The 13307-nt window shown below is 45.8% G+C and overlaps 2 protein-coding genes across 2 annotated transcripts in view; one reads left to right on the top strand and one right to left on the bottom strand.

The window, feature by feature from the left end:
* Positions 1–5635: 5635 nt before the first annotated feature.
* On the bottom strand, positions 5636–6229 carry LOC136825835 (uncharacterized). Its single transcript, XM_067082791.1, has one exon. It carries the CDS (start codon positions 6227–6229, stop codon positions 5636–5638), a length of 594 nt encoding a protein of 197 aa, XP_066938892.1.
* A 6511-nt stretch (positions 6230–12740) lies between these two features.
* LOC136825822 (uncharacterized) overlaps positions 12741–13307 on the top strand; it is a 28456-nt gene continuing 27889 nt past the window's right edge. The window contains exon 1 of the mRNA XM_067082778.1: positions 12741–13307. Within this exon, the coding sequence (XP_066938879.1) occupies positions 12877–13307 (431 nt within the window). The 5' untranslated portion in view covers positions 12741–12876.

Raw genomic sequence — 13307 nt, 5'->3', positions numbered from 1 at the left:
CCCATTGCATAACATTCGGTGTTATTGCCTACGGGATCTGTACCTATGCATAAAGGTAAAATGAAAGGAGTAACTTTTCACAACTTTCCAACTCATGTGGAAACGAGTACCTTATGACAAAAAAATATCCAGGAATGCCATGGGTTGAACATGTCAAACCAAGATGAAATTCTTAAACGCATGTTAGAAATAGCAAAATCAATGAAGGTTCTGGGAAGTAAAGGTCTTTACCCATTTCAAAAGGGATTTGTAACTCCCTCTCCGTCTTTGTCCAAATTGCAACAAAATGTAAAAGACAAATACGATATATCATGTATAATAACATACAGACTAAATGAAGATGGACTTGAGCAATTCTTTGCCTGCCTACGACAGGTGGGAGCTTGTTATCAGCACCATCAACAGTTGCAGCGAAGCAGAGAATTATGTGTCATCTGTTAGGGAAAGACGGTTCTCTCCTGAGATCAAAATACAACGCCGACTACCGTTGCAAAGGAGATGACATACCAGCTTGATATGCAGACTTCTTCCCATAGCAATGACGATGAGCCACTACAACGTGAATTGAGTCGTCCAGCCATAATTTTTAGTTTACCAGAGAATTTCGGTGCAGGAGAAAAAGGAAATAGCTTTACTGAAAGTTTGTAAGAGACTGACGATGAATAACTTGGTTTAGAATATTTCGGTGGATTTATTTCCCATAAATTTCCAACATTTCCATATCTTGGGTCATATATACCATTAGAAGATAACTCATGGACAGGTATAATAAACAGAGGTGATGAAAATTAATGAAGCCCTCTAAAGAATTTTAAGAACTGAAAACGGTGGGAAAAAATAGTTTAATGCTAGCATGGTGAATAAGGACTAAGAGCTGGAAAAGGAACTGTCAAAAAGTCAGCTGCAGAAATGTTAAATTTTACTCATTTACCTCTTGATTCAGTCACATATTTCGTTCGTTGTCGAACGTTCTTTAGAATAAGAATATTCAACAGGCAAATCATTTCTTCCGAAAAATACTGAACGAAGTAAAGGGGCTGTGAAAGAATGCTTCAAGTTCTAGCTAATGTGTGTTCAATGATTTTTATTTCTCTTTTAAACAACTGTTTACCTTTAATTCCATCGTTATTTCTAAGTAGTATATCTAAGTAGCCTACATTGTTATTTTTAAGCAATGTATCTTTGTGAAAGGGTGCATATACCTTGTTCATAGGATACATCATAGACCTGTGATTTATCGCCAGAAATTAGCTGTACACAACAGTGAAAATTTTTTGTAAGATGTGTGTTTTTCTATACTATTTTTTCAAGCATTACATATTTTTTAGATGACAAAATGTGGACATTACTAAGTTATCAATGCTAGTAACTCAATCCATATTCTATGAAAAACTAACAGTATTTATTAAATATTTACCAAAAGATGATGAACGCTCTATAAGGCTAGCTACAGGATGCTAGATCGGTCTGAAGTCACAGAATTTACCCCCAAGAAGGTTAAACCCCCATAACCCCCGCTCTCTCTCCGCCACAATTTACCTGCGCGTGGGTAGACTTGGTTTTCTGGAACGAGTCGGTTTGCTAACGAGATACTTGCTCCCACTTCAGGGACTGCGAGTCATCGTTTTTCTCAAATGTCTTTCAAACTAATTATTTGATCGAAATGGTTCTTTGACACAGTGTACATGACACCTCCCGCTAATTTTTAGTAGTATAGTGCATTGTCAAATGGTTTTTATTAAGGCGTTTACTCTGGACTTGCATGGTGTTGCCAAGCATCGTCATGCATTCGAACGTCCTTTATCCCCGTCCCGTCCCTCCCTCCGCCACCCTTTCCTGTCTATGAGGGATAGCGGTCGTTCGATTGCATAGAGTAATCCTGCTGAATCATGCCTTTAAAGGCCAAGAGTAAACGCCTTAACTAACACCGTTTGACAATGCACTATATTACCAAAAGGTAGCGGGAGGTATCTTGTACACTGTCAAAGTACCATTTCGCTCAAACAATTAGTTTGAAAGATATCTGAGAAAAACGATGACTCGCGGTCCCTGAATTGGAGAGTAAGTTTCTATATATATTGTGTTAAAGTAGTGTTAGGAAGTGGAAGAGAAGGAAAGCTGTAGAACAAACGAAAATAGTGTGTGGGAGTAAAAGAGAAAGGGAACTAGGAAAACGAAAAACAAATGGTTAACACGATTATAGTCTCCCCAGCGTGCTTGGTCAAAAGAGGGCACAGGGAGGGTGAAAGAGCGATGCCAAATGTACTTTCCTCATTGTGCAAACAAGGCTATTGAAGACTCCCTTTCGATTCTTAAAAAAAAAAAAGCTTTATTTAAGAAACATATCTCACTATAACTGAGGGCACTTTTATGATAATAATATTGTTAGAAATAGAATATGAAAATATTAATTAAGACAATGCGACACTGCTTTCCTCACGTGCTGCCATATCTGCATTTACCCTTAGGCGATGGTGAGAAAGAAACAATTTTAGTTTTGGGTCAGTAGCCTTGGATTAACCCATTCCATTAAAGGATTAATCGTGGGTCAACACAAGGGACAATGGATATCTCCCCAAAATGAGCCCTTTCATTCCTACAGGTAGACCTTTAAGAGGTGCAAAAAAACGAGCAGGTAAAAGAGTACTGGTACTTTATTCCTGATCCAGGCAGTTTATATAGCGGCAGACTGACGTCGCACCGCAGAATACAATGGGAGCAAGGGTGACCTGAGGTTGATAATAATTAACAATAAATACAGCGAACGAGTACACTTTACAATATGCAAATAGACAGAATTGAAGTTGAATACAATCTTGATGCCTGTGAAAGAAGAATACATGGTACACAAATCGAAGACAGGTAAACAATTATATTATATACATAGTTTAAATGATTGGATTTACGTGACCCGGCACACCAGGCATGACGAATTGTAGAGGCAAAGAAAATGGGACGCCACCATAGAAAACTTGCTCAGCAGAGACTTTACAAATAACATGTTCAGCAGAGACTTTACAAATGACTTTACAAATACTCCCCCCCCCCCCCCCAAGACATGGGTAACGTCTGATTAGTTGGCGTATCTGCTGGGGCGCTGAAGGGTGCCATGGCTGCGTGAGGACATCGGGGGAACGCCTTGTGTGTGGGGGTGGCTGACTGCGGGTGTGGGCGGGTGCTTCCGGGGGCGGCCGCGTGCCCACTTCTTACGAGGGGCTGGCTGTGGCAACAGCTGCCCAGGTGGAGGGTGCGGTGTGGTGAAGTTTGTGTCCTCCTCCAGGAGGGCGGGCTTGACGCGGTCTACTGACACCTAGTCGTTCTTCCCATGAAGGGCGAGCAGGAACGCCTTGTTGTTCCGCTCCAGCACGCGGAAGGGCCCCCTGTAGGGCCTGGTCAGCGGTGGGTGGACGGCATCATCCCTGACGATGACGTGGGTGGTGGAGGACAGCCCGGGTGGTGTGAAGGTGACCAATCTGCAGTATATGTCTGCTTGCAGGGGGCGAACTTGCCGACTATGTCGCGAAGCCTCTGGACAGATGGGTTGTGGTGGTCTTCTGTAACTAGCTCGCCCGGGACCACGAGGGGCTCGCCATAGGTTTTCTCAGCTGCAGACAGGGCGCCGTCGGCCCTGAGGGCGGTTCTCAACCTGAGGAGGACCCACGACAGCTGGTACTTCCAGTCCTCGGCGGTGCAGCGGGCCATAAGGGACACCTTCAGGGACCTGTGAAACCGCTCAACCAAGCCATTGGCAGCAGGGTTGTAGGCCGTGGTAGTGTGATGAGCTGTCGCCAGCAGCCGAGCCAGGGCAGACTACAACTCGGACAGGAAGGCAGGGCCCCTGTCGGTTGTGATGTGGTCTGGGACGCCGAAGTGGCTGATCCAACTGGAGAGCAGGGCCTCGGCGCATGCGCTGGGGGTGGCTTCTTGCAGTAGCGTGGCTTCGGGCCACCTCGTTGAGCGGTCGACCACCATCAGGAGATATCTGGACCCACCTGACGGTGGAAGGGGCCCAACGACGTCGATGTGAACATGGCCGAACCGCCGCCCTAGCTGCAGGAACTCGCCTACCCCGGACTCGGTGTGATGCCCCACCTTGCTGGTTTGGCACTTCAGGCACTGCCTCGTCCAGGTCCTCGCATCCTTCTGCACTCCGTGCCAGATGAACTTCTCTGACAGCAGCTTGGCCGTTGTCCTGCCGGAGGGGTGTGACAGCCCGTGGATGACGTCGAATACCTGGTGGCGGCGGGAGGCGGGTACCAGGGGGCAGGGCTGGCCAGTACTGACGTCGCAGAGGAGATTTGGGCCCCTGGGGGTGAGGGACACGTCCCTCCACTTCAGGGACGTGATGGCGGTGCGGTAGGCTGGGGTCTTTGGGTCGGCGGCCTGCTCCCTGGCGAGGTCTTCGTAGTTGATCCGGAGCTGCACCGCGTTAAGCTCGACTCTGGAGAGGGCGTCCGCCACAGGGTTCTTCCTGCCTGGGAGGTACTTGACGAAGCAGGTGAACTCTGCGATGGCCGAGAGGTGTCGCTGCTGCCTGGAAGACCATGCGTCCCCTTGCTTGGTGAAGGCATGGACCAGTGGCTGGTGGTCTGTGTAGATTGTGAAGGGCGTGCCCTCCAGGAGGAACTTGAAATGCCGGACTTCATGGTACACTGCGCAGAGTTCCCTGTCGAAGGTGCTGTAGCGGGCCTCTGCAGGGTTGAACTTCTTGCTGAAGAAGGCGATGGGCTGGGGGGCGCCGTCTATGACCTGCTCCAGGACAGCGCCACAGGCGACGCTGAGTTTTTATTTTATTTAAGGTTAAAGTTAGCCATAATCGTGCTCCTGGCACCACTATAATACCAACAACACAGGCCCCCACCAGACCATGACTGAGGTCTGGCGTCCGTCGTCCGCAGGAGGGGGCGGTGGGATTCTGGTGGGCCAAGGCAGTTGCCTCGGTGAGGGCGGCCTTCGTCAGGGAGAAGGTCTGCTGCTGGCTGGGTCCCCACACTAAGGACTTTGGTTGGCCTTTCAAGGTCTCCGTCAGGGGGGCCATGGTGTGTGCGATCCCAGTGATGAACCTCCTGTAGTAGTTCACCATCCCGAGGAACTCCTGGATGGCCTTGATGGAGGTGGAGACAGGAAACCTGGTGACGGCTGCGACTTTGAATGTGAGCGAGCGGACACCATCCGGGGATACCTCGTGGCCCAGGAAGTCAGCTCTCTGGACGCCGAAGGTGCACTTGTCGAAGCGTACGACGAGGCCGTTCTCCTGCAGGCGCTGCAGGACTGCCCGGATGTGCTTCTGGTGCTCCTTGTGGGACCTGGAAAACATAAGGATATCATCCACAGAGCAGACGCAGAACTTCAGGTCCCCCAGGATGCTGTCCATGAGCTGCTGGAAAGTCACCCCGGCGTTCCTCAGGCCGAAGGTGGAGAAGACGAAGACGTAGGACCCGAAAGGCGTGATGATGGCAGTCTTCGGTATGTCCTCTGGCATGAATGGTACCTGGAAATAAGATTTCAAGAGATCCAATTTTTAGTGAATATTTTGGCCCCATGGAAGGAGGCCGTGAGATCCTGCATGTTCGGCAGGGGGTAATGGTCAGGTTCCGTTGCGAGGTTGAGCCGCCTGTAGTCACCACAGGGTCTCTCAGGAGCCGTCCGGTTTCTGCACCATGTGGAGGAGGGAGGCCCACAAGCTGGAGGCCTTCTTACATATTCCCATCCGCTCCATTTCAGCGAACGCATTCTTGGCCTCCTGAAGGCACCGAGGGGGAAGCCTCCAGAACCTCGCATGTGCAGGGGGGCCCTTTGTTTCTATGTGATGGTAGATGCCATGTTTGGCTGGGGTCCCGGCTATCTGGCGGAGCTCAGGCCTGAACTCGTCAGGGAACTCCTTCAGCAGCTGTGAGTACTGGTGGGGGGCAGCGGAGCAAATGGTGGGTGCCTTGGGTCCCGTTGCTAACGGGAGGGACTGGCAGGAGTCAGTGTCGAGGAGGCGCTTCCGACCGACGTCAACTGCCAGCCCAAAGTTGGCAAAGAAATCCGCACCCAGGAGTGGGGTCCTTACGTCTGCGATGAAGAAGTCCCAGGAATGTCTCCGGCCAAGGATGGAGATCGACAGGGGGCTGGTGCCGTAGGAGAGGATGGGGGACCCGTTGGCGGCCATCAGGGAGGCAGCTGGGTTCAGTGCTCGCTTGCGGTCCTCTCTGGATAGCGGGAAGATTGATCTAACGGCCCCCATGTCGACCAACATCATCCTGCCAGAGACTGTGTCGTGGACGTAGAAGCCTACTGGCTCTGGGCCCCTGGGATCTTCTGTTGCCATGGCGGCCTGTCCTGCTGGCCGCCGCCTCCCCTGTTTTTTGAATGGGCATCCTTGCCGAATCACCTGTGGTAGTGGCAAAGACCCGGGGAATTCCACCTGCTGTGAGGCGGTGGGCGCCTCCTGGTGATGGCGTTGACCTCCTGCTCTGCACCCTCCTCCTGCGTTGAGTACTGTGTCTGCCTGTAGCACCTCGTCGTTGAGTTCCGCCAGCCTGAATTGACTCTCGACCCTGTACAGCCATGCCGACGGATTCCCCTGCATGAACGGCAGCAATTTTATGGACAGGGCGGCCCTTGTTTTTCCTGCCGGGCAGGGCCCCAGGCAGGGGAGAGTGCAGGGCACGGGCAGGGGTGTGGAGGAGCATGAGAGCCTCGGCATGGGGGCGGGCATGGGTGATATGGGAGGGAGGTAGACATCCGAATCCACGAGGTTAGCGGTTAACTGAACGAGGGAGGGGATGTCCGCGTCCATGCTCGCTCTTGCCCTCTTAATTTGGAGTGGGATACTCGCGTCAAAACGCACTTGGAAGCGCGCCATGTGAGTCCGCTAATGACGCTGGTGATTTTGCCAACGAGAGTCAGCACGCCCGAACACTGGTTACAGCGCCGTAGTTAGACCGTTAGGGGCGTGAGTTAGTTCCTGGAGACAAGACTGAGTTGCCGTATGGGTCCACTAATGGCTCCGGGAACCACTCCAGGGTCACCACTTTAAGAGGTGCAAAAAACTAGCAGGTAAAAGAGTACTGCTACTTTATTCCTGATCCAGGCAGTTTATATAGCGGCAGACTGACATCACGCCGCAGAATACAATGAGAGCAAGGGTGACCTGAGGTCGATAATAATTAACAATAAATACAGCGAACGAGTACACTTTACAGTATGCAAATAGACAGAATTGAAGTTGAATACAATCTTGATGCCTGCGAAAGAAGAATACATGGTACACAAATCGAAGACAGGTAAACAATTACATACATAGTTTAAATGATTGGATTTACATGACCCGGCACGCCAGGTGTAACGAATTGTAGAGGCAAAGAAAATGGGACATCACCATAAAAAACTTGCTCAGCAGAGACTTTACAAATAACATGTTCAGCAGAGACTTTAGAAATGACTTAACAGACCAATGTAACTTCAAATAATAAAATAATAAAGCATAGCAAAACTATAGCCTAGAATAATGAAAATTAATAAATACTATATTTACATCTAAAAATAAAAGAAATCTGCGAGAGAGAGAGAGAGAGAGAGAGAGAAAGAGAGAGAGAGAGAGAGAGAGAGAGAGCGAGCATTTCCAATACACAGTGATAATTTTTCAAACGACATTTGTGCAATCGTTAAACAACTGTAAAATGCAAGAAAAAAAATCAGAGAAACGAAAGAAAAACTCTACTGATTAAAATAAGACAAAGGAGGAGCCTAATAATTACTGGAAGTGACGTGAAAAAACATTTAAAGGAGGGAGAGAGTCAGTCACCTGGTGATAGTTAATATCTAAATTTCATTTAATTTATGTTCACATATCCTCATTTATGTTAATAACGTTTCAAAAAGAAGAGTTAGCGCTAAACTCAGTTGCTTACAAAACCAGGAATTACCAAAGAGGATTACTGTATAATATAACAGGTCAAGGTCTTAGGAAGGAAAGGGTATCATCCACAATCCTCGAGTAACTTGGAAACGGAGAAATGTCACCGCTGTAAAGCAATTGGGCGGCGGCCCCCCCGCCCCCGCCTTTTGACCAATTACGTTAGGGAGATTATAGTGTCAGTAGGAGAAAGTGAAAGAACAAACCATCGCCAACGAATGATCGACTGTAAATTGATTATTTATTGAAGTTGTTAAGCACAATTATTACGAGTATTATCATTTAATTCAAGACTGTGAACTCAAATATTTACTTACACCCGTATGCCAGAATGTTGTCTGGAATATTTTGCATTGTATAAGAAGAAAAATTTCTCGGATCTAAGCAAATGAAAATCTAGTTCACTGTCGAAAAATATGGATAGTCTTTATTTAGTTCGCTGAAGCGTTATGGGACGACTAATTAGGGTACCGAATTATGACACCACCGATGAACATGACCGCTTTGACGCCATTTCATAAGTAAAAAATGTGCTTAAGTTTCTTCGATGCAATTGAGTTTTCTGTACAGCGTATAATGCTGTATGAAACTCTTAGCCGCGGCCCTTGAAACTTTCAGCCACAACCCGGTAGTGGCCTGTGTTGTTGGCGCCTATAGCAGTGCCAGACGCATGATCATGGCTAACTTTAACCTTAAATAAAATCAAAACTACCAAGGCTAGAGGGCTGCAATTTGGTATGTTTGATGATTTGAGGGTGGATGATCACCATACCAATTTGCAGGCCTCTAGCCTCAGTTTTGTTTAAGATATGAGGGCGGGCAGAAAAAGTGCGGACGGACAGACATATAGCCATCTCAGTTGTTGTCTTTTACAGAAAACTATGACAGTCATCTTATAAGTTCATTCTCATCAGAGGTTGTGTGTGTATTTTTGTTAGTTCGTTTTGATCATAAGTCGTCGAGGAGCCATACGTCTTAAACCTCACCCGAAAAAGCCTCTAGAGGACGTTTGGCGAAGGCCTGCTGCTGTTTCTGTTGTACATATCATTTGCTGCCTCTTTGGTCGCTAATGATGAGTGCCAAGACGATGCATCTGTATTTCAAAACCTAAATGTTCATCTTTCTCTTCATTCTGTTGGGAAATTAAGCTTTGCTAAATTTAATGAATTAATGTAACAATTTTCTAGTCTAGGAAGAAAGAGATCCACAATTAATGCCTCATAATTATGGTAATAATGTAACAAATTATTTTTTTGTGCAGACTGCTGAAAGGGGGTCTTTTCAATGTGTCCGCAGACGAGCCATACAAATAGAATTTTATGTCTTATTTCCAAAATAGAAGAGATCATAATAACTGATGGAGAAGATTTTTTCAAGAAATGTTTGAAACGCACAGAATCACGTTCGTCGCCTACGCTCCTTTCGATATAATCCAATTAGCAGAATCTATGTTTGGTCTATTAGAGATGAAGCTAACGAATACCGAACAGGAACCGTTTTGATAATAACAGGTGCCTCTCTCTCTCTCTCTCTCTCTCTCTCTCTCTCTCTCTCCTGCAAACTTAGAACTGACTAATTGGATGGTATATTGACAAAAACAAATTCAATACTTTGTTATCGAAAGAAGTTTCCAAAAAAGGTCAGAGTTCATTCATTTGAAGAGTAAGTTTGGAAGTCTCTCTCTCTCTCTCTCTCTCTCTCTCTCTCTCTCTCTCTCTCTCTCTCTCTCTCTGCAAGTAATAACGCTCCCGGTTCACTCCGAGGAGCTCACGTTCGTTCCCTAGACGAGAAAGAAGTGATAGAGGAGCGTTTCCTTAAACATATCGTGCCTCTGTTAACCAAAGCTGTGAATTGAGTACCGGTCGACTGCTGCATCCGGGCTGGAGGGAATGCAAAAGAATAAGATACAAAAAACAGTAGACCCGAGAGTTCAGTATTCCGTCCAAGTGCATGCTATCAAAACGGAAGGGCCCCAACAAACCATTCATAAGATTCTCTCTCTCTCTCTCTCTCTCTCTCTCTCTCTCTCTCTCTCTCTCTCTTCTTCGTTGGACTGGTCGGTACCGTTCTCGGCTAGCACTCTGCTGGGCCCGCGTTCGAATCTCCGGCCGGCCAATGAAGAATTAGAGGAATTTATTTCTGGTGATAGAAATTTATTTCTCAGTATAATGTGGTTCGGATTCCACAATAAGCTGCAGGTCCCGTTGCTAGGTAACCAATTGGTTCTTAGCCACGTAAAATAAGTCTAATCCTTTGGGCCCAGCCCTCTCTGGAGAGCTGTTAATCAGCTCTAGGTGGTCTGGTTAAACTAAAGTATACTTAACTTCTCTCTCTCTCTCTCTCTCTCTCTCTCTCTCTCTCTTTCTCTTTTTCTCTTTCTCTCTCTCTCTCTCTCTCTCTCTCTCTAATATGCATATATATATATACATATATATATATATATATATATATATATATATATATATATATATATATATATATATATATATATATATATATATATATATATTCAAGCTTTAATCTATATATCAGTTTATTTTCCTCTGCAGCATTTATATGATCTAAATATCAGTTTAGCACTGGATGTCAACTGTAACTTTAATATCCATTGTTATGAATATTTGCTGAGAAAAATTTTTAATAATGATTTATTCCTATGGGAAACTTTAACACTGAAAGCGTTACTCGCTATTTTTAGCATTTTTTATTCTTCCTTTGTTGCCGTAGGAGGTAGTGACGTCAATTTACCTCCCGTGATGCTATGTAGGCCCTAGGCCTTACCAGGACTCACCAAGCGGATCCTGGGCCTTATAAAGGTTGTTTGCTGGGTTCCTTCGGCCTCTAGCTGCACCCACTCTTTAGCCTTTCACTTAAGAAGCTTCATTCCCGCTTTCTTAATCCAGCTTGCTGTCCAACCACTCAACTCCTTCTTGTCACTGTCTTAGCGCTGGATGGCTGAAAGTGCCCCTTCAGTGCCTGGCTAGTGGCCAAATTTTCATCATCATTCTTTTCTTGGTATCTCACGTAGTCCTATCATGAGTTTTAAAAACTCTTTATTTGTGTGTTTAGTAAAAGAATGAGCAAAGTCATTCCGTTTATTTTCATTGCCCAATCCCCTTTCATGAAGCTAATATAAAGTCTGTTTGAAAATTTCTAGTAGAAAAAAGAAGACTCGTAAGAATAACTCCTTCTGAGATCATGTTCCCGATGAGGCCACAAAACACTGAGCTGTCTCTGTCGGCTTGAAAGGGTACTTAAGCCCACATCAGGAACCGTATATCTGTCAGCAAGAATTTTTGCTGGTATAAGCCACCTCAGTCTCAATCAGTCAACCAAAATTGAATCATTTTAAGTGGAAGGCGTCCTTCGATCTCCAGTTCACAACAGAACCTGAGGTAACCTCGATTTATTGCTTTACTGTCAGACTCGCGTCTTTGCAGACGGTCCAGTACACAGAGCCATTCTTTCAAACCCTCTAACCTCAAGACGTCGTATGGTTTATCCGACAAGGAGAAAAGAGAGAGAGAGAGAGAGAGAGAGAGAGAGAGAGTGATGATGCTCCCTTAACGATATCATCTGCAGGTTATCAAATGTTAGTCTGCCAGAGTTGCTTTTTTTTTTTGTCTTTTACTTAAATTTTTCACAGTGGTTCAGTGGAGATAAGTGATGGTTAAATTAGGCGAAACGCACGCAGCTTAGCATTTCTCGTTAGAAGAATTTGAATAATCAGTTTTAGCTCTTCTGGTACATTTTCTTTAATGTCGTTGTCAATATAACTTCAGCGGTACGAAAAATGTTCACACCGAAATCGAATACACGAGAATTCCTCATTATCTAAGACTTTGCTCCTGTATGAACGATGCAGTCAAGATGTCATTAAGAAATGAACAAGGCAATATAAAGATTTTCACTTACGAAATAGAAATCGTTAAATCAGAAATAATATCAGCTAAATTTCGCACTTCTACCAACTCCAGTGCTTTGAAAAACCAGGACTTGTTTCAGCTGTCATCCAATGCAATTATGAAGCAACTAGAGATTGCGATTCCGGGGTGACGTTGCCAGGACATCCCAAAATGACATCCCCTGTAGAGGGGTAGCGCCGTCAGTGCACCTCATGCGGTGCACTGAAGGCATTACTTACTTAAGGTTCTTTGCAGCGTCCCTTCGGCCCCTAGCTACAACCCCTTTCATTCGTTTTACTGTGCCTCTCTTCATATTCTCTTTCTTCCTTCTTGGTATCCACCCTCTTCTAACAATTGTTTCATAGTGCAACTGCTTTGAGGTTTTCCTCCTGTCACACCTTTGCAAACCTTTCTACTCTCAATTTTCCTTTCAGCGCTGAATGATCACGTAGGTCCCAGTGCTTGGCCTTTGGCCTAAATTCTATATCCCATTCCAAAATGACATCTGAAGAAATTCTAGTAATGTGTCATGAAGAAATTTCAAAATGATGTCACAATAAAATCCTAAGAGTGCATCGTATCAACAGGACATGATAAAACTGCTCCGCGGGGAAATCTCAAATGACTGGACGAGGAAAGGCGTCCCTTGAGAGCGTGACTCAAGCGCATGACTTCACCACAAACCTGGAAACCGAACCTTTATTCTTCTGCATTTGTTGATTCTTTGTCTCGCTCTCTTTCTTGCTTTGCATTTAGTTTTCAAGTTTAACGTTGAGTGATTTATCTCTTACTTTGTTCTTTTTTTTGGTTTCTCCCATACCGTCAATACTTTCTTCTCTCATACCTTGGTTTCACATTTTCTATTTTTTCCCTTCTTCTTCATATGCTCTCATTTCCCGCTTTTGTCTTTTCCATTAGCTGGTCCCTTCCTTACCCTTCTTTTTTCTTGTTTCTCCAAGAGATAAGGTTTTACTGCCCCCTCCCCGGTGCCACTGCCTCCCCGTGTGTTACCTTTTTCTAAAGGTTATTTCAGTTTCAAATGCTTCCTTATTTCCCTTTCTTCATCGAATGCATAATCGCTTCTCTTCTCTCATTTACCTTTCTTCTTCGCTGTCCCCTCCTGAACCCACAACTCGCACAAGACACTCATCACCTGATACCTTGCTCCGTCACTCATTCCATCTGTCCCTCCTATATCCTCCCTCGCGCTCTCTCCCCCTCCCTCCCTCCCTCCCTGCCTCTCCCTCAGACATCACAAGATGCCTCGTATCCCTTTCGTGCCTCCTCATCCAGGGAGGGACATCCTCCGGAATCGCTCGTAGAGCATCATTCGTCTCACGTCTGTCTCCATCTGACTGCCTCAGCATCTTCACCGCATCCAGCGACTTCAGCTTTCCCGCTCCACCTTCAGAGTTATTCCTCGTCGCTCCTCATTCTCATCATATCCCTCACAGCTTCGCTGCTCAAATGGTGTCAGAGATGGGGCGTGGCGTATTAAG

Source organism: Macrobrachium rosenbergii, chromosome 39, assembly GCF_040412425.1.
Source record: "Macrobrachium rosenbergii isolate ZJJX-2024 chromosome 39, ASM4041242v1, whole genome shotgun sequence".
Taxonomy (NCBI): domain Eukaryota; kingdom Metazoa; phylum Arthropoda; class Malacostraca; order Decapoda; family Palaemonidae; genus Macrobrachium; species Macrobrachium rosenbergii.
Note: the sequence above shows the minus strand (reverse complement) of the source record. Positions and strands in the feature narration are given on the sequence as shown.

What these genes read in the sequence shown, in the direction of transcription:
- LOC136825835 (XM_067082791.1), bottom strand. Translation starts at nt 6,229, where the DNA reads ATGGGGGCCGTTAGATCAATCTTCCCGCTATCCAGAGAGGACCGCAAG.